General features: G+C 41.8%; 1 protein-coding gene across 3 annotated transcripts in view; it reads left to right on the top strand.

The window, feature by feature from the left end:
• The window catches only part of MED15 (mediator complex subunit 15), a 45790-nt gene that overhangs the window by 18204 nt on the left and 6221 nt on the right, over positions 1–21365 (top strand). For 2 of the 3 annotated variants that reach the window (XM_050924466.1, XM_050924465.1), the window contains exons 7-13: positions 945–1274; positions 2569–2661; positions 7752–7871; positions 18546–18688; positions 19701–19828; positions 20219–20353; positions 20747–20810. In XM_050924466.1, the coding sequence (XP_050780423.1) occupies positions 945–1274; positions 2569–2661; positions 7752–7871; positions 18546–18688; positions 19701–19828; positions 20219–20353; positions 20747–20810 (1013 nt within the window). The remainder of the gene's footprint in view (positions 1–944; positions 1275–2568; positions 2662–7751; positions 7872–18545; positions 18689–19700; positions 19829–20218; positions 20354–20746; positions 20811–21365) is intronic. The other variant, XM_050924467.1, reaches the window with a different exon arrangement.

The following is a 21365-nucleotide window of genomic DNA, read 5'->3' as shown; positions in this document are numbered from 1 at the left end:
ACATGCTTATCTACTCCAGGACAAAGCAAACCATTAGTGTGGAATGCTGCTGTTGTGAGTGGGAGGGGGGCAGGAGTCTGCTGCTGTCTGAATTTACAAGACAGCATGCTGACACCCTCTCAGCCCCCCAGAACACACCACACCATCCCTGTCACACTCCACCCCCCCATTTGAAAAGCACCTTAAAGCCACTTGCACTCTGGGATAGCTACTACAATGCACTGCTCTTTGTGGCGTTGCAAGAGCTGCTAATGTGGCCATGCCAGTGCGCTTGCAGCTGACAGTGTAAATACACGGAAGCGTTTTCCCTGCTGCAATCTCCGAAGGCTGATTTAACTTCCAGCGCTCTACGAGCGTAGCCATGCCCTTAGTGTCAGGATGATGTTGGCCTGCTTCGGAGAAGGTCAGGGATGTAGGAGAGGATTGGAGTGGACACTCTACTCTCCTCCCTCCCTCCCCCAAGTTTCCTCTAGAAATAGTAGCTGTTTTGTCTCAGTTGTGTGAATTACTCATTGTCACTTAAAAAAATGAGGCATGCCTAAAGATGATGCATGCAAGTAGAAGAGGCTGATGCTGTCCTGTTCTTGTGCAGGTGTAGGTAAATGGTGATGCTGACATTAGCTTGATAACAGTTTTGAGAAGTGTTGTGATCTTTTATGCCGGAGAAGCTAGAGGGCTGGGTACTTTCACCTTGAAACTGTCTGTTAGTGGTAGCAGATGACTTTGTGCCTATCTGGAGAGGGGAAATTAGAATATAAACTGCATGAAGGTGAGTTGTTCAAAGCCTGAGGCTGGCTCAAAGGGTAGAACTTTTTCATCTGGGCTAAATGCTTTAACTTAGTATGATGAGTTAGAATGCTGCCTGCAGGCCATTGGCTTTCATTCTAAAACTAAAGACGGTTGTGTTGCTGGAAACTTTAACATCCCGGCTTTTCCTGTTTTAGATGCAGCAGCAGCAGCAACTACAGCGAATTGCTCAAATGCAGTTACAGCAGCAGGCAGCTCAGGTTATGCAGGTGCAGCAGCAGCAGCAGCAACAACAACAACAAATACCACAGCAACAAATACAGCAGCAGCCATCTCAGCAAGTCATGCAACAGATGCAGCAGCAGCAGCAGCAGGTTGCTCAGGCCCAACAGTCTCAGCTTCCACCACAGTCACAGTCACAGTCACAGCCACAGTCCATGGTCTCTCAGGCACAGGCAATCTCAGGACAGATCCCTAGTCAGGTCATGTCCGTACCTTTTACCCAGCAGCAGTTAAAAGCCATGCAGGTAAGTGTGTTAAAGACTGAAAACATATGGTTGTTTATTCCGTGAGCCTCTGGAGAAATTGAAAATCTTCATTGATAAATAAGCCTTGTTAGTGTTAATAGTAGAAGTGTGAAATAGTGTAACATGTTAAGAGGCTAGCTGTTAACCTAGTTGCATGTATAACAATGCTAACCACTAATTTGTTACTTTATTGCTTGCCAGCACAGTATAGTTCTTTGCTAAAAACCCAAGGTTTGTTAACTAGTCTATGAAATTATTTGGTATGCTGGCTAGAGAAGCTAGTGTTTGAAATTCAGTTCCTTTGTTGCTATTGGTGGGACAGGGAGATGAGTGAGATCTCGTTTTATATAGATATAACATTAAATTCTGATGAATGCTAGAACATGAGCAAGCTTAAATGAATGCCCTACTACATGTGTGTACGTGTCAGCCCTCTGTCTACTGCAGCATGAGACCTCCATTGGCATTGCTTCTGCTACTATATTGAGAGGGGTTGGAACTTCAGTGTGTTGGGGAAGGTGCAACAAAGATAGCCAAATCTGCCCCTGCTGACTGTCGTGTTGTGGTTGAACTTGCCAAGGATGATTCAGTTCTCTTAAAATAACCATTCATAGGTTGAAGACAGGGTGATTTTGATTTTTGTACTTCATGGAGCATCTCTTAGTATTGCTTCAGTCTGAGTCAGCTAATGGTGCAGATTTTCTTACCATTGAGTTACTCTTCAGTGCTATGGAAATTCAGTGCTATGGAAACTGACCTAGGGAGGGCTTAGTGGGAATGCTGTGCATTACTAAGCAGAAGATCTAAGTTTTAATTGTGAGCTCTACTCTACTTCACTCTTGGCCTTATTGAAGGTGGGGGCTTGGCAGCTAATCTAGGAGTAGTTTACTTGTGTCTCGCTTATGCAGCAGTTACAGAGCAATGTGCAATTTAAACCAGCTGTCGCATGCAGGCATCTAATATTGTGTACTTGAGTGAAATTAGCAAAGCTAATTGTTTGCCATGGCAAAGTCCAAGTGGCAATTGAGTCTGCCTATAGGAATGCCAGTGTAGAGAAGACGCCTCAAAGAAAAGTCAGTATCAAGTGCATAGCATTGGGGAGGCTTATTCTAAGCCAGCTGCTCGTGTTTATGCAGTGAGTCATACACTAGCCCAGTGTAAATGCATAGCTGACAGTCTTGTTTGCTCATAAGTGAAGGCGTTAGTAAGATGGATGATCTAAATGCTGTGGAAAGGTGACATCCACCATAACCAGTTACTCCTGCTTACCCCCTTCTTTCTTTAAATATTCAAGGTAAGAGCTCAACTGGTGCAGCAGCAGCAGCAGGCAGCGGCAGCAGTCCAAGCAGCTCAGGCCCAGGCTGCTCAGATGGGAGCTTCAGGGCAGGTAAGGGCCCATGGAGCCAGTGTCACTAGTGCAGGCCTGTAGCAAGTGCATGCTAAAATTGAGCATGGAGATGGATTTTTGGTAGCTTTCTGAGGAGGGGTCTGACATCAGTTGTCCTTACGAAGGCAGTATGGGTGATTATGGACTGTTTCCCTTTTGCTGTGAATCAAAGGCAGGATTTCATTGACACCCTCTTTGTGCATGCCTGTCTCTAGTAGGTCAGATACTGCTGCCTGGAGTGACCTAGCAGCGCACAGTAAGACTAGCTACTGTAGTCATGCGATAGGTCTAACTGTTCCTGGAGTGTTTCACTTCTATTTCCATAACACTTTCTTAGGAGACTGCCTTGTCATATGAACTTCTCTCTACTGTGAACTGGTGACTGCTGGTCTATACTCAGATGTGATCTCCCTTCCATCTCCCAAACACAAAAGTAATAGTGGAGGTACTGACATGTTCCCCCCACTTTTCTCTGTTCCATCATTTTCTCCCCCCTCTCACTCTGAGTAAAAAGGATGGTAGATATAAATAGCTCTTGTTTTGAATGTGAACTTGCAAGATAAATGGCACATGTAAATGAGTCACAAATGAAGTGTTGGATGAAGGCCTTGTTGTACAGTGCATAATTCAATTTCTTTAACTGGCAGTACACTCTACCGTCAATGACTGTGCTCCTATGTGTGCCCAGCGCCAAGGCGAAATGGGAAGACTCCTTGTGCTTGAGTTGAACCCATCTTCCCTAAGGGTCTCATATAATGCTTAGTGCTTTTCATTCGTAGTCTTTTAATAACACGGGTAAGTATAATTATGGACTTTTTCAGGTGGGGAAACTGAGGTACATAGGTGAAGTGACTTGTCCAGCATCAGTCAGTGGCACAGCTGGGAATAGAATCCAGTTCTCCTGACTCCCTGTGCACTGTCTCATGCTACGTCCAGTGCAAAAGTAATGGCCTAGACATCCTGCACCCCTTCAGTGTTTAAAGTTTGTGTACAGCCTGAATTGTAACATTTGGTGGTGGTTCTCACCTGCATCCCTCAGCATCCGTACTAGGAATAGTGGCCTAAAATAACCCATAGCCACTTTTCTTATTGATGCTGAAGTTCTGCTAGGCCATTAAGTTCTGTTTCTATACTGGGCCTTTTATATTTCTTACATTATGTTCACATCAGATGAAAGATGAGCAATGGTAAGTGCAGTGGAAAGAACCCATTCATTACAGTTTAAACATGTGCTTTTTAAAACTATTCTTTTTGTTTTGTTTTGTGAAGAATATCCAGGTGGGAGCTACAGGGAGTTAGGGTGGCTAGCAGGACAATGTCATCAATTTAGGGTTGCTGTCCAGCAAATGGGGTGTGTTTTATATGGGGGCATCCTACTTCCTGCTGGTTAAGTGAATTTCCCCATACAGGTTGCTTAGTACCACAGTGCATCTGGAAAGCTTCAGGTGACGGTGGTTGACAGCTGGTTTTGCATCACAGCTAAATTGCCATATGGGATAAACTAAAGTATAACTCAGCGTCTGTCACAAATTAGGGCTGCTGAAAGCCTTCTAAACCCCACTGGCAGGTGTATTCACTAATCTCCATGTAGAGCCATACTGTTACAAGGTAAATCAATTAAAATTCAATTAATTCTCTTCTGTCCAATAACAAAACATGTTTCTTGTACTTTGTGTAATAGTGTTTTATGTAGTAAAATGTTTAGTTTTGAGATTATAAAAGTGTAGAATATGTCAATACAGTTCTGGACATCAGAGCATTGATTGGATTTTCTCGGGTTTATAATGAACAGCTTTTGGAGAGTAAATGTTACCTCCTATTACTTTTATTCCATTAACACCACTTCCTTAAAATTTTCTATAAAGCTTCCTTGAATTCTAGATTCTATTCTGAGGAAGTTTTATTATAAGCATACCCTATCGTAACACTTTCCTCATTTTATATATTAGTTTTATGTCCTGTGGTTGTCAAATGGTTTTGGAGTCTGGATCAATGCTGCTATTATTATTTGTATTATCATAGCACCTAGGAGCACCAGTATGTTTGTGTCCTTTTCATTTAAGTCTCTGTTCAGCGTCTTTGGGTACAGCTAAAATCATTCCTAAATCCTAACATGGATGAAGTGTGGAAGCAAGAATGACTTTTCTCTGAAGTTGTCATAGTGATTTTGTTCACACACGAGCATTCTGCTGCTTATGTACCAACCCTTTATGAGACTGTAACTGTGCTCATATATTGAGCAGATGAATGAAGTAAGCAGTGTCGTAAGGACCAGAGCCTACATAAGAGACACTGGAAACCACACAAAGATGAATGATAACCTGAACTTCAGTTTAAAGTTTAAGCTACTCTGTTCTGCTTTGACTTATTCCAGATGCTCAGAATGCAGATTTGCTTGTTGCGCTTTGAAAGCCAAGGAGCTGGCCTGGTAATCCCAACATGATGCATACTTGGATATTTGGGGAATTCTGAATCCTCAAACCAAGGAATCAGACTTCATCTGGAACAAACCTGGGGTTTTTTTTTAAGACTCAAGTTCTTATATCCTGACTGACTGATACTATCAAATCATGGGATTTATATCTTAAGGGAAGAATCCTTTTTTTATTCCTCTCTTCTCTTAGGAAGGATTCTCTCCCTTCTCCCAAACTAATTTGTCCTGATTTTCACAGTGAGGGTATCTCAAACATAGTTTTTTTTTTTTGCCTCCAGTGTAAATTTTTCTCCAGAAGCCCCAGAGCAGTGTCGCTGGAGCAGCAATGTCTTCCATTTATACACAATAACTCTTGTAAATGTGGTGCTGATGTCCTGTAGTTGCTTGCACAAAGCAACAGTAGTCTCTTGAACTCCTTTCCCTCCCTCACATACCAAATGGGCGGGGGACCCTACTCACTGGAAATATTATAATGAACTTTTTGAACACCTGGAAAGGTAGCAACGGGTGAATTCCTTATTCGAAGATTATGGAATTTGTATAATAGCACATTCCCTTCCTCTTCAGCAGCACATGCTTTAAAAAAAACAAAACAAAATCAAACTAAACCAAAACAAACCACCAAACAGCTGTAAGCCTTTGAATCAGAGTTTGTTCTGTTGCTTCATGGTTAGCCAGACTCCTTAACAGTGAATCTACATCTGATTTCATTGATTCCGGAGGAGATATCTAATACACTCACTTTGGTGGTGTGGCATGAGAAACAGGACCAAGATGGTACATGTGGTTCAGCATGGCATCCATGGGTTTTCACATATGTTACTGGACCCTCATGTATGCACATGTGAGTCCGTGGGATGGGTTGACTAGGCTTTGAGGGATATGTATTCTGCCAGCATTTTCCTTTTTGTTAGGGTTGTGTTGCTCCACCAGCTGTTTTGTTGACACTGTAGCTCTTCACTGCACTCTGTAGCATCCACCTGTGCTTTGTGCCAATGCTTGGTTGTTAGCTTGTGGTGGCTGTTGCATGCTGTGTTTGTACATGTGCATGTTGTGTGTGGTGTCTGAAGTTCTCTCATTTGTTTACCTTCCGAAATCCTGTCTCTGACATCCCTCACTGCCTGGATGGAAAGAGACCTCATTGCTCTGATGTTGTGAACTAACAGCTGTGCTGAATTTGATGCTGATTTTTTATCAGTTATTGCTTTCCTTTCTTAGTCTTGCTGTGTTGTAATTTAATTTTATTTATTTTAACAATTGTAAGCACATGCATTCTCTGACTCTCTAGAGACATGTTGCTGGCTGCTTCAACTCATTGACACAGAACACTAAGCAAGAATGCCCACAGTCATTCAAATAGAAGGAGACTTCTTTCACCCTTGGATTAGTTAGGTCCTGCTAGCACCAATTAGTAGTATGCAGATTAGAGAAAGGGGACTTGGAGCTCCCTGTCTGTTATAGAAGTGAAAAGCAATGAAAAGGAGCTCTTCCTCCTTGATATGCACAAATGTGCCAAAATTCCCTGAATCCCAGTAGCAGAATGTGCCACAATATGCTAATTTTTTACTTGTATCAGACTTCTGATCCACAGCACATTCTTTGTAATTACAGCATTTAAAGCCATTATTTAAAAAAACTATGGTTTCTAGACCCAGCAGCCTGCAAGGAGATTTGAATGTTCTGGGACCAGGAGTAGCTCACCTCTAAGACTACTTCTAAAAATAAAATAAATCCATTCTAGTGTTGACCTTTGAAATCTGTCCTACGCAGTGTTTGTATTCCAACTGATTCTTTTGAGTTCTTGTAATTTGGAAAACAAGTAAAGAAATGAATATACTTGTGAGGGAAGCCTATTTTACTGAAGTTAGAACTTTAGTACTTAATTGAAGTTAAGTTAAATAAGGCTGTTTATTTAGCCGAGAGGTTGGGTGTTCATCCAAAGGGAACTCAAGCTTTAGTTTTGACCATATGTTTCACCTATTCTGAGGACTGCAGGAGGAAGAAGGGAGTACTTTATCTAAACCCTAGGAGTCCTTTCTGTTGGAAGTCTCTTCTTTGGAGTCATACTGCCTTAGGTTGGTTGGTTCTGAAGTCTTGGTCACTAAATCACAGGCTTCATTGGAGGATTCTTATCAGCAGTTACTGTTGAAATGTCTGTCAGTTCCATTAATGTGGAAAGATGCAATGTTTAAATATTGCTGTGGGTTTCAGATCCTCAGATGAATCCATAATATGGTAGAGGACGTCAGAAACCAAGACTTGTGACAATATATAATTGAAGAAGCTTGTATAAAGCATTCTTGATAACCGTCTTAGAGCCATTAATTCCAATATTAAATTAGAAATTCAAGATGTCAGGCAAAATTTGGGAAATCCCGTCAACCAAATTATACTTCTATATAATTGGCCTTTTCTCATATACTTGAATCTAGATATCACCTCACACAATATTTAGAGTTCACTAGATGCCCTCTACAAATGGAGATATAGGGTATATGAAGCAGGGGGTTGGATCCATAAAATAGCTTATTAGGCTCATCTGGAGAAAAGTTCACTTGAGACCCATCCTGGAGGTTGCATGTGCTTCTCATCCTGCCAGTGCACTGCATTTCTTGTTTTGCGATTACTTTTGTCTGTTGTCCCTCTGTCCTCAAAGATGATCACCGCAACTATGGCCAGAGGTGGGATGCAAATAAGACCACGGTTCCCGCCTACCACCGCTGTATCTGCCACGCCTCCAAGCTCCATTCCTTTGGGCGGACAGCAAATGCCACAGGTATTTACTGAGTCGAAGCGCATTGTGTCAGAGATTGTACAAGGCATTCAGTACTTGGGTTATATTTAGTGCTCATCAAACTAAAAAGTTCACTTTTGTCTTCAACAAAATACTATGTGCAGATAATTGCTTTTAGCCACTCGTAGTGTTGGGCCTTTTTTAAGCAGGACTGTCCAAAGTATACCTTTCTCCCTTGAAATGGAAGCTTTTTGAGAGCTTGAGGTATTAAATAAAGCTTTGCAAAAGTGACACTGTTCGCATTATTTGCATGTTTAAAACTTCCCTGTTCATATCTGGTTCAGGTCTCAAATGAATCGAATTTTCTGATCTTTGCTTAATCTTTGCACATATCACAAAACCACCGCATGGCTAGTCTTTGCTGAGGAGAAGCCCCAGGACTCGTATAGTAAGTGTCATGGACCAGGAGTGCAAGGCATTGGCTGAGTTGTGTTGGGAAGCTTGCCTGACACCTCTTCATACTATGCATTGCTCCGGCTAGTGTTAGTCCTTCTTCCATGAGCAATACACGTGGCCAATTTCAGTTTCAATTGATGATTAGGATATGGTATGGGAAATATGGAATGTCCCTAATTGAAATGTCCCTGAACTGAAGAAAAAATGTTACTACTTTAAGCTCCTAGTATAGCTGCAAGTTGCAGACAATCTTTGAATAAAATAAAACAGCACATGATTATGTATCCAAATTACAGTTCTGGATTTCTGCTGCACTTCCTATCCCTCTTTCATTCAGGAAGTTGTCCAAGTTCTGCCAGTCCATTCAAAGATATGCAGCTGGAGTCAGCATAGCTGCACTTTGTCTGTGGACCTGCCTCAGTGAAAAGGCTGACCGGGCCCCTATCCAGTTGATTTTGGGAAGTGTTGGGCCAGAATATACCACAGGTTATGGGTCAAGTACAGGAGTGGGTGGGTGAGGTTCTATGGTCCCTTCTGATCTTAGTGTGAGTCTATTATATCTTCCATAACAGATCCGGAACAGCACTAGCTTGTCTCGCATTTGTATTTCACTTGCGCAGTATGTGCCATCTCAGGAATGAACAGGGAAAACTAGAAGGACACAGAAAAGGAGTTGGGTGCTCATCTACTTGTTATCATTGCCACAATAACACAGTCCCTCTTCAGCGCTGTGAATTGGTTATGAAACCATGCACTACTGTTCTGTAGTGCTCAGCCCTGCGTGAATCTTGATTTAAAATTATCTCATGCAGTGACACTGAAGCTGAGATCAACTCTTCCTGCTGCTCATCCCAGTGCTTGATTGGCTTTACATGTATAAAGACAGACTCCCTGGGCCTCATGAGCTGCATGTCTTCTATGTTCACACTGTCACCTTTACAGCTGATACCTGCCTAGCAGCTCCAATTTCCATATTGCTTTCTCCTGTTAACAATTGACAAGACTTCTGCCATCCTCCCAGTATTGTGTTTTGAGTTTCCTTTGCTAGCAGGCCTTAGAGCTCTGGGAGTATCTGAGATCCATAAATCCTGAGTCCTTTGCACGGTGTATTTCTTGCTGCTGAAATGTCACACTTAATAGGTACACTTCATGTTAAAATAAGGTGTTGGATAAGGCGGCACATGCTGCAGAAAGATGCAGGCTCTGGCATGTTTATTCAATGCCATTTTTTCTGGTTGAAACGGGAAAATTCTTTTAATCCTGCTAATTGTTCTGTAGTTGGAATTACTTGAGTCAAAGAATAATTTCAGTAGGCATTGCTACACTACTAGCCCTGAGTGTCTCATCCATCCATTAAAGGTAGATCGCCAGTGAGAGAGAAATCCATAGTCTGTCAGCCCAGCTACCTGTTCTGTATATTGGCCTCTTAGTGCTATTGTGCCAGTGGTTGCTGGGACATCTTAACTCTTGATATCAAATGAAGTAGGTGCAGACTGTAAGTGTCAATTTCATGAAAATTATGTCCTGTAGTATTGGACAACTGGGGAAGCGTAGGCCAGTGAAAGAGGGGAACGTGTACATGTGGCACCAGTTGGAATGAAAATATCTTCTGGAAAATGTAGTGGAATGAAAGGACCATCAGTTAGCAGTGATGGGAAAAATGTTTTAAAAACTAAACTGACTTGGGCAGGTGTTTGGGTAGCTCAGGGCCCACAGTGTGAAGTTTTAAGTAAAACCAATCCCCCAAAATTCAATTCAGATTGCAGAAAAATATACAGTTCTGCTTGTCCCGTGGATGCTGTGATTTTGGTCTTTACCCTAGAGAAATGCTTGAATAATATTGTTTGTTGGATGTGTTGCCGTTATCTTGTCTTCAGACATGTTGCTACTGGGTAGACCAGCAGTAGAAAATAGCTTATGGCTAGGGCTGTCAGTTAATTGCAGTTAACTCATGTGATTAACTCAAAAAAATTCATCACAATTAAAAAAATTAATTGCGATTAATCGCACTGTTATACAATCGGAAACCAATTGAAATTTATTAAATATTTTTGGATGTATTTCTACATTTTCAAATATATTGATTTTGATTACAACCCAGAATACAAAGTGTACATTGCTCACTTTATAGTAATAATAATAATAGGGCTCAGATTTTCCTAGATGCAATAGCTGATGGATTCCTTCACCAAGTAGTTGCTGAACCAACAAGAGGGGATGCCATTTTAGATTTGATTTTGGTGACTAGTGAGGACCTCATAGAAGAAATGTTTGTAGGGGCCAACCTTGGTTCGAGCGATCATGAGCTAATTCAGTTTAAACTAAATGGAAGGATAAACAAAAATAGATCTGTGACTAGGGTTTTTGATTTCAAAAGGGCAATTTTAAAAAAGTAAGGAAATTAGGGAAGTGGATTGGACTGAAGAACTTGGGGATCTAAAGGTGGAGGAGGCCTGGAATTACTTCAAGTCAAAGCTGCAGAAACTATCAGAAGCCTGCATCCCAAGAAAGGGGAAAAAATTCATAGGCAGGAACTGTAGACCAAACTGGATGAGCAAGCATCTTAGAGAGGTGATTAAGAAAAATTAGGAAGCCTACAAGGAGTGGAAGAAGGGAGTGATCAGCAAAGAAAGCTATCTTACTGAAGTCAGAACATGTAGGGATAAAGTGAGAAAGGCCAAAAGCCATGTAGAGTTGGACCATGCAAAGGGAATTAAAAGGTTCTATAGCCATATAAATAAGAAGAAAACAAAGAAAGAAGTGGGACCGCTAAACACTGAGGATGGAGTGGAGGTTAAGAATAATCTAGGCATGGCCCAATATCTAAACAAATACTTTGCCTCAGTCTTTAATGAGGAGCTTAGGGATAATGGTAGGATGACAAATGGGAATGAGGATATGGAGGTAGATATTACTGCATCCGAGGTAAAAGCCAAACTCGAACAGTTTAATGGGACTAAATTGGGGGCCCAGATAATCTTCATCCAAGAATATTAAAGGAACTGGAACATGAAATTTCAAGCCCATAAGCAAGAATTTTTAATGAATCTGTAAGATCAGGGGTTATACCGTAAGACTGGAGAATTGCTAACATAGTTCCTATCTTTAAGAAAGGGAAAAAATGTGATCTGGGCAACCACAGGCCTGTTAGTTTGACATCTGTAGTATGCAAAGTTTTGGAAAAAATTTTGAAGGAGAAAGTAGTTAAGGACCTTGCGGTCAATGGTAATTGGGACAAATTACAACATGGTTTTACAAAAGGTAGATCGTGCCAAACCAACTGGATCTCCTTCCTTGAGAAGGTAACAGATTTTTTAGAGAAAGGAAACACAGTGGATCTACCTTGATTTCAGTAAGACATTTGATACGGTTCCACGTGGGGAATTGTTAGCTAAATTGAAAAAGATGGGGATCAATATGAAAATTGAAAGGTGGATAAGGAACTGGTTAAAGGGGAGACTACAACGAGTCATACTGTAAGGTGAACTGTCAAGCTGGAAGGAGGTAACTAGTGGAGTTCCTCAGGGATTGGTTTGGGGACCAATCTTATTTAATCTTGTTATTACTGACCTTGGCACAAAAAGTGGGAATGTGCTAATAAAGTTTGCGGATGACACAAAGCTGGGAGGTATTGCCAATACAGAGAAGGACTGAGATATCCTACAGGAAGATCTGGATGACCTCGTAAACTGGAGTAATAGTAATAGGATGAAGTTTAATAGTGAAAAGTGCAAAGTCATTCATTTAGGGATTTATAACAAGAATTTTTGTTATAAGCTGGGGACTCATTAGTTGGAAGTAACAGAAGAGGAGAAGGACCTTGGAGTATTGGTTGATCACAAAAAGACTATGAGCTGTCAATGTGATATGGCTGTGAAAAAAGCTAATGCGGTCTTGTGATGCATCAGACGAGGTATTTCCAGTAGAGATAAGGAGGTATTAGTACTGTTATACAAGGCACTGGTGAGCTTTCATCTGGAATAGTGTGTGCAGTTCTTGTCTCCCATGTTTAAGAAGGATGAATTCAAACTGGAACAGGTGCAGAGAAGGGCTGCTAGGATGATCTGAGGAATGGAAAACCTGTCTTTTGAAAGGAGACTCAGAGCTTGGCTTGTTTAGCCTAATCAAAAGAAGGCTGAGGGGAGATATGATTACTCTCTACAAATATATCAGAAGAATAAATACCAGAGAGGGAGAGGAATTATTTAAGCTCCGTACCAATGTGGACACAAGAACAAATGGATATAAACTGGCCGTCAGGAAGTTTAGACTTGAAATTAAACAAAGGTTTCTAACCATCAGAGGGGTGAAGTTCTGGAACAGCCTTCCAAGGGGAGTAGTGAAGGCAAAAGACATATCTGGCTTCAAGACTAAGCTTGATAAGCTTATGGAAGGGATGGTATAATGAGGTTGGTCTTTGACTATTAGCAGTAAATATGCCCAATGGCTTGTGATGGGGTGTTAGATGGGATGTGGGATCTGAGTTGCTACAGAGAATTCTTTCACCAGCCAGACACCCAGGAGTCTTGCCCACATGCTCAGGGTTTTAGCTGATCGCCATATTTGGGGTTGGGAAAGAATTTTCCTCCAGGGCAGATTAGCAGAGGCCTGGGGGTAGGGTTGCCTTCCTCTGCAGCATGGGGCATGGGTCACTTGCTGGAAGATTCTCTGCACCTTGAAGTCTTTAAATCATGATTTCAGGACTTCAATGGCTCAGACACACGTTTGATACAGCAGTGGGTGGGTGAGATTCTATGGCCTCCATTGTGCAGGAGGTCAGACTAGATGATCATAATGGTCCCTTCTGACCTTAAAGTCTATGAGTCTATATTTTTTACAAATATTTGCACTGTAAAAATGATAAAATAAATAGTATTTTTCAATTCACCTCCTACAAGTATACCTCTACCCCAATATAACGCAACCCAATATAACACGAATTTGGATATGATGCGGTAAAGCAGCGCTCTGGAGGGGCGGGGCTGCACACTCCTGCGGATCAAAGCAAGTTCAGTATAATGCAGTTTCACCTATAACATGGTAAGATTTTTTTAGCTCTTGAGGACAGCGTTATATCGGGGTAGAGATTGTACTGCAGTGCAATCTCTTTATTGTGGAAGTGTAACTTATGGATGTAGATTTTTGTTACATAACTGCACTCAAAACCAAAACAATTTAAAACTTCAGAGCCTACGAGTCCACTCAGTCCTCCTTCTTATTCAGAGAATTGCTAAGACAAACAAGTTTGTTTACATTTACAGGAGGTAATGCTGCCTGTGTCTTATTTACAATATCACCTGAAAGTGAGAACAGGTATTCACATGGCACTTTTGTAGCTGGTGTTACAAGGTATCTACATTCCAGATATGCTTAACATTCATATGCCCCTTCATGCTTCGGCCACCATTCCAGAGGACATGCTTCCATGCTGCTGATGCTTGTTTAAAAAAAAAAGTGTTAATTAAATTTGTGACTGAACTCCTTAGGGGAGAACTCTGTCTCCTATTCTGTTTTACCCGCATTCTGCCATATATTTCATGTTATAGCAGTCTCAGATGATGACCCAGCACATGTTGTTCATTTTAAGAACACTTTCACAGCAGATTTGGCAAAATGCAAAGAAGGTACCAATGTGAGATTTCTAAAGATAGCTACAACAGTCGACTCAAGGTTTAAGAATCTGAAGTGCCGTCCAAAATCTGAGAGGGACGAGGTGTGGCACATGCTTTCAGAAATCTTAAAAGAGCAACACTCAGATGTGGAAACTACAGAACCCAAATCACAAAAAAAGAAAATCAGCCTTCTGCTGGTGGCATCTGACTCAGATGATGAAAATGAACATGCGTCAGTCTGCTATGCTTTGAATCGTTATTGAGCAGAACCCATCATCAATGCATGTCCCCTGGAATGGTGGTTGAAGCATAGAGGGACATAAGAATCTTTAGCGCATCTGGCACGTAACTATCTTGCAACGCCAGCTACAACAGTGCCATGAGAATGCCTGTTCTCACTTTCAGGTGACACTGTAACAAGAAGCAGGCAGCATTATCTCCTGCAAATTGTAACGAAACTTGTTTGTCTGAGCAATTGTCTGAAATAAGACTGAGTGGACCTGTAGGCTCTTAAGCTTTACATTGTTTTACGTTGCAGTTATTTGTTTGTACATAGTTCTATATTTGTAAGTTCAACTTTCATGATAGAGATTGCACTATAGTACTTGTATTAGGTGAATTGAAAAATACTATTTGTTTTTTACAGTGCAAATATTTTTGTATTCTGTGTTGTAATTGAAATCAATATATTTGAAAATCTAGAAAGCATCCAAAATATTTCAATATGGTGTTCTGTTGTTTAACAGCACAATTAATCACAATTAATTTTTGTAATCACTTGACAGCTATACTTCTGGCTGTAGCTGGTTATTGGTAGTCTGCATAAGTCTATCTTCTTGATCTCAATAATTGAAAGATAAATTTGGAGATAGTGCTAACGTTAAGAAACTTGGTGTCATATTTGATAACACTTTTCCAAGAAAAGACCAAATGTGGACTTGTTATACAAATATTTGTTGTCCAGGCTGTGCTTTTGATTTATCCTACACGACACTAGAGCAGCATGTGTCCCTGGCATCACAAGGCTTGATTGTCTCTGTGCAGAGTAGCTTCTGGATCTTGTTCAGAATGCAGCTACACTATTAATTGCTGGTAGGGCTTAGTACTCAACAATTTCATGGCTGTTGAACTTGCCACCAAACTCAGAACTGAGCTCAATCTTTTTTAAACTTTCATCTAAAAAAAGTTAGGCTTCTAGCCCTTGTGACTGAAGTGCTATGAAGGACAAATTAAATGTCAGTGGGGCCTTGCTAAGTCTAAAACAATAACTGAGGTGTGAGCTTCCCCACTGACCTCATTTGGGTCGACTCTGAAGCCTACTGATTGTAATTTAAATATCAGATTAAATTGTTCTTTTCTATTGTAATAATGTTTAGCCAAGTGTTTCTGATCAAATAAGAGCCAGTGGACTAATCCCAAACTCTCTTCTACATATTCTTTGGTGTCAAAATCCCCAGCTTCCCTTTCTGATCGGCTACAGTCTCCAGTAGCCTTGACTGCTACACTGCACTTATGGAATGTTGGTACAAAAAGCGCACTGGAAATCTAGGAATAAAGTAAAACTGAATTTAATATCAGATTAGTAGAATGGATCCTGATCCAACTGCGAATATGAAAACTTGTTTGTTGAGCTTATTTGACATTTCTCGAGAATTTTCAGTCTTGCCACCAAAGCAGGGGCCCTTGGTGATAAACTTGAATCCAGCTTGCAACAGGCTTCACAGAGTTTTGTGCACTGGCTTAAGCATTAAACAATGTAAGTATTGTTAGGTGACTGATTGCTAGAGTTTTCTTTTAGGCCAAGAGTGTTTTTACTACTTGGTGAGATTCCCCTAAAGAACATGGCAGCATTATGTGCTACTTTCTGAGCAACAGTGGATAGCTTTGGATTTGCTGTACTCTTGGGGTGCAAACCGTCTCAAAACCTAAAGTCCAATTGAGCTGGACTTCACAGAGCTAGTCTGAGTCAGCTGTAAAGATCACATCCTGGAAATGGAGGTTTTGTTCATTGTATAATGTAATCCTACTCCCTGGGAATAGTGCAGTGTAGGAGTCAGAAGATTACAAATGCGTAAGATGGCCTCTGGTAAGGGAAGATTCCTGAAGCACCAAAGAGCCTTGGGAAAGGAAGTAGGTTGATAACTAAAGCTTTAGTGGGGATGGACTGAAGAGGTCAGTGCTCAGCACAGGCCTGACCTGCATCTTCTAAAGCCCTGTACTCTTAGTAGAAGGATTGCTGCCAGAGAGGTGGCAGGAGCTTTTTATACAGGAGGCCAGACTACAAGATGGCCTTGGAATATATGAAAATGTCATAACCACACTGAGTGTCAAGCACCATACTGCAGCCTCCCCACTTGGCTCCAGCAGGGGTTGCAGCCTGGTTTGAAAGGAGGGAAAGTGCTCTGTGTGTGCTCATACCTTGTGAAAACGGGTAGTGCTGTGAAAGGAAACAGGATCTAAGCATTAATTCAGTTTGCCATTGTGTAGCAGGGGCATTGTACAGGTGTATACAATCTTTTAAAGAGAAGGATCCCATACACTGGAGATGAGGGTCTGGTCCTGAGCTAGGAGCACTGCAGATGCAGTCCTTTGCTCTTCAACAGCTCATGCTATTTGATGTGCTCTGAAGGGATACTTGCCAAGAAGAGAGGACCTGTGCGTTGGGGCAGACGGGGAGTGAAAGCAGGGGGAACCCTCTTTGAAACATTTTTCTTCTTCCTTCGCTTGAGCTCTCGGGGCACAAAAGTTCCATGGGAGGCAGAATTACGCCATTTAATTCCAAGCATCATTCTTCAGCTGCTGGGAAGAGAGAGACTGGCAAATGTTCCCCTCCCATGAAAACTAGTGAGCACAGCCTCATTGCTTATTATGGAGAAAAGGGAGGTAACTCCGCTACCTCAAAGCATCTGGAAAGAGAAGTCTTGAAACCATGTATTAAAGCAGGGCGGTTGCTAGGTTTTTTGCTGCCCCAAGCGTGCAAAAAAAAAACAAAAAAAAACAAAAAACCCTGAGAGCACAACTGCCGAAGCGCCAAACCAAAAAAAAACCAGAGTGCTACCCCTGGAATTCTGCCGCCCTAAGCACGTGCTTGGTTTGCTGATGCCTAGAGCCGGCCCTGATTAAAGTCATGGGGGAGTGGGTGGGAAAGGAATGGTGTTACTGAAAGTAGCAATGAGACCATAAGATTGCATTGCCATGAACCTTAAGCTATACCTTAGTGGATGATCAGCTAGTAGATTTGGCTCAGAGAGGCCCTGGATTTCCATCTAGCTAGATCATTTGGGCTCATTACTTTTTCTTGCCTGGAATCTCCGTCCCTTCAGTTTTGCTCTTGTCTTTTCCCTGCTATTTTGCTGTGCCCTGTGTGCTGGCTGAGGGAGGCACTTTACTAAAATCCAGCTCACTGGAACACCACACGTAGGATTATAGTAACCTTCACATTCTGGCTCATTGTAACCAGTGTAAGAGGTAGAACAGGATGTGAGAGGACAGCCAGTTAGTAAAACTTAAACTCTTTCTGTACCCTTAAGATGTGGTGTTCCAGGCCAAGAATACCTTTTGACCCTCTGGGTGCATACGGTAGATCATGCCATGCTTCCTGTATGTGTTGCTTTCAGTATGGTCTGTGACAATAGTGGGCTGGCTCTAAATTAGTGAGGGAAAGGAGCAAATCTACAGAGCACCTGAAGTGTTTGGAATGGAATTTTTGTACCCTTTGCTTTCCACATGGTAGAAATTGAGTTGGCTGATTATCAAGATCCCATTAGAAGACTCATGATAAATTCATGGGATACTGTGATGTCATGATGTTCTGTCTTATAGACTAGCTCAAATCACCATTGTTTATCTGAGTTAACACCACAGTATTATAGGAATAAGTTGATTTATTTCAATACACATTCTTTAATTTCATCACTTTATGATTACAAGTTGAAGAATAAACTTTATTGTACACAGAATTTCTCCTGCTAAGGGTTGTAGATTTGAAGTCATTGGGGGTTCTTAGAAGACTCTCTCCAGCTTGAGCCTTCGGTCCTTTGGCTTTATGCAACCCCATCCTATCTGTAAAACCAAAATAACCTCCCCTTTGCCCACCCCATCCCAACCACTTGAAAACTTCTGGCTCCCCCAGACTTTCAAATTTGAATATTAGAAGTCTTATGTTTCACTCTCCATACATTGTCCTCACCTTCCCACTCCTCCTAAAGAAAACTGATTTGGATGCAGTAGCCAAAAAATAAGAAAAGGGTTTGAAAGCAAAAATAAGGATGGGTTTTTCTATTGTGATCATACATTCTCAAGCCAGTCCTCCATGACCGTGTTTACTATAGTTATAATAAAGGAAACAATAGTTAAGAAGAAATTCTTGCTATTTTAATCTGAGGAACTCAATATCTGACTCCAAAATAAATGCATGTTTTTTGGAGTTTTAACTGTTAAATCTTGGTGTGAAACATTCCCCTGGGTACCCCAAGAAAGAAATGCGAGGTACTGACAGTGCTCTCTCTTTATGGAGGAGTTTAGGAAACTAACACTTTCTGTTTCTTATAGAGTCCAGAGGATGCTCTTCTCACCATAGCAAAGCCTTTTTAGATAGGTTCCCATTATCAGCTCTCTTCTTTGTTGAACGTATTCTTTCCCATTTCAGGTCAGCCAGAGCAGCATTACCATGATGTCTTCTCCTTCACCTGTCCAGCAAGCGCAGACACCCCAGTCAATGCCACCACCTCCTCAGCCACAGCCATCACCTCAACCAGGGCAGCCAACTTCTCAGCCAAACTCAAATGTCAGGTGAGCCAGAATGTGACCACCTGAGGTGAGTGGCAGCTGCAGATGCTCTCACCAGATGGTGATGAACATGAATGGAGTTAAAACAAAGTTGTCATAGGTGCTTGCCTTGGTGCACTTTCTAGTGGGGAGTCCAACCCTAGTGATGCCCTGATGCTGACATTGCAGGGATTGGGACCTTCAGTAGCACAGCTCTCGGGCTGTCATGTCATAGGAGCCTGGAGGAGTCATGCTCACATTGCTATCCCCTCCCCATTCACCTTCTCTGAGGCTACTCTGTGTGTAGCCACATACAGATACTCCCCTGACTATTGGGGCTTAATGGAAGATGGGAGTTAAAGGATTGGATGAGATGTCAGAAGCAGAAGGGAATGGCTCCTAAATCCAAGGCTTCTGCTTGGTCTGCAGAAAAAAGCCCAATCATGCTCCTGGGTTGATGGAAGAGTTATTCAGAGACCTCTGGAGTTACTAAAGACCTACTAACAAAATTCAGTTTTGCTAGAGTGAGTCTCTCCCACTAAGTCAAAATTCAGTGGTGTTAGCTTTGGAATCTTTACTGAATGCTGTAATCAAACCTTTCTGGCAGGGATTCTGGATCTTTACCGTGCAAGAGTGGTTTGTGAAACTGACAAAAAACTGGATCAGTCTTAGATTGTACATTTTTTGGGAAAGAGACCTGTTTGTGCTGCACCTAGCAGCACAGTGGGCCCTGATTCTGATTGGGGCCTATGGGCAGTACAGTGATATATGGGTGGGATTTTCAAAAGCGTTCAGCATTAGCCTAACCTTGCTCCCATTGAAATCAATGAGATTTTTACTACGAACTTCACTGGAGCAGAGCAAGTCAATGCTGAGCACTTTTGTAAGTCCCACTCCAGTGCAGCTGGGTGCAGAATGCTGCAGCAGCACTAAGTAAAACATACTCGCTCAGACTAACCGTTTTGTCTGCTAGCTTCTTACAGGCCACTTTGTCTTCATATTAAGCATTGAATTGACTTTCATTTCCAATCTTCAGCTCCGGCCCAGCCCCATCTCCCAGCAGCTTCCTCCCCAGTCCATCTCCTCAACCATCCCAGAGCCCAGCAGCTGCACGAACACCACAGAACTTTAGTGTCCCATCTCCAGGTCCTTTAAACACTCCAGGTAACTCATATTGTCATCAGTAAGAACTGTACTGCAGAGCATGATCCAGTGATGCATCTTAGTAACTAAAACATACACAGAGAAATCTGACATTGCAGTTATGCCCTGGGCTCTACAGAGCTCTACCAGTGAGTAGTAGTTCAGTGGTGGACTTGCCATGTGCAGCAAGGAGAATATTCTCGTTTTGGAATTGTCTGATCTCTCTTTTTTCTTTTTTTTTTTTGGTCATTGAATTACATGAGGGTTTTCATAACTTTCTGACAAAACAGAAATGGCTCTGGGGTTTCATGCAGCTGGAGATTGCTAGCAACAGTTCATAAGCCAGTGTCCTGCTTTTTCTAACCCCTTCTGACATGTGATGTATAATCTTCACTTTTTTGCCTGGTGCAGGAAATCCAAACTCCGTCATGAGTCCAGCAAGCTCCAGCCAGTCTGAAGAGCAGCAGTACCTGGAGAAACTCAAACAGCTGTCAAAGTACATTGAGCCACTTCGGAGGATGATCAATAAGATTGATAAAAATGAAGGTGTGGCCCCTTGTATTTTACCGGACAGTTCTCCCTGTCAGCCTTTGATGGAGACAGCTGTGTACTGCTCTTTTAGAGGTTCTGGCAGACTAAGCCTATATCTGTTGTTTTCCTTCCTCGTGGTTGCAAAGACTTAACTCTGAAGCATGGCAACATTTTCATCTCCAAATCCCTTTCTTTCAGGACCTCTCTCTTTTTCTTTACCATATCTAAACTTTTCATAAGGAAGTCTGTATCCAAAAAAGATGGAGAATCACAGGTCTTTACTACTTTCTCCTTAGATAGGTCATGTTTTCAGCTTCCCCACCCTCCTTTTTCTGTGTTAATGACTGCAGAGCTGGAAACTGCCTGCAGCGAGTGCATTGCTCACTAGTCCTTTTCATGTTATTTCAGATAGGAAGAAGGACCTGAGTAAGATGAAGAGCCTCTTGGATATCCTGACTGATCCTTCAAAACGGTAACTTCCTTTTCTGTTTAGCTTGTGCCAGCACCTGTCTAATGAACTCTCTTCCTCCCAAACCCACTCTCAGGAATACGAGAGAATACATAGGCTACCGTGGAGTCCTAGATGAGTAGTGGTGTCCCAGACATTAGTCTGCCATCCTGCGGCAACATGTATCTAGACAGTTCTTAACTCTAATCTGAATTTCCTTGTTTTTGCAGACCCTCAGTGTTTTTGTATCACTGACTTTCTTTTATGTTGAGAAATGGTGGGTGAGAGATTTAAATTTCAGAACCCGTTTTTGCTGATTCATTCTAAATTCTGTGTTGCAACTTCTACCTCGGAAGCTGTGCAAAATCCTGCCAAAAGATTTTACAATGTGATGTCCCCTAAGACCAGGGTGGATTTGATTTAAATCATGATTTAAATCATTAGTCAAGAAGACTCGATTTAATCATGGATTTCTACATAAGAGTGCATTCTTGTTGGTTGTTATAACTTTAATACATATTCTTCACAACTCGGAGATAGATATATACACCGCTACCTCAATATAACGCCACCTGATAT

This window comes from Gopherus flavomarginatus, chromosome 15, assembly GCF_025201925.1.
Source record: "Gopherus flavomarginatus isolate rGopFla2 chromosome 15, rGopFla2.mat.asm, whole genome shotgun sequence".
In the NCBI taxonomy this organism is placed as follows: domain Eukaryota; kingdom Metazoa; phylum Chordata; order Testudines; family Testudinidae; genus Gopherus; species Gopherus flavomarginatus.
Note: the sequence above shows the minus strand (reverse complement) of the source record. Positions and strands in the feature narration are given on the sequence as shown.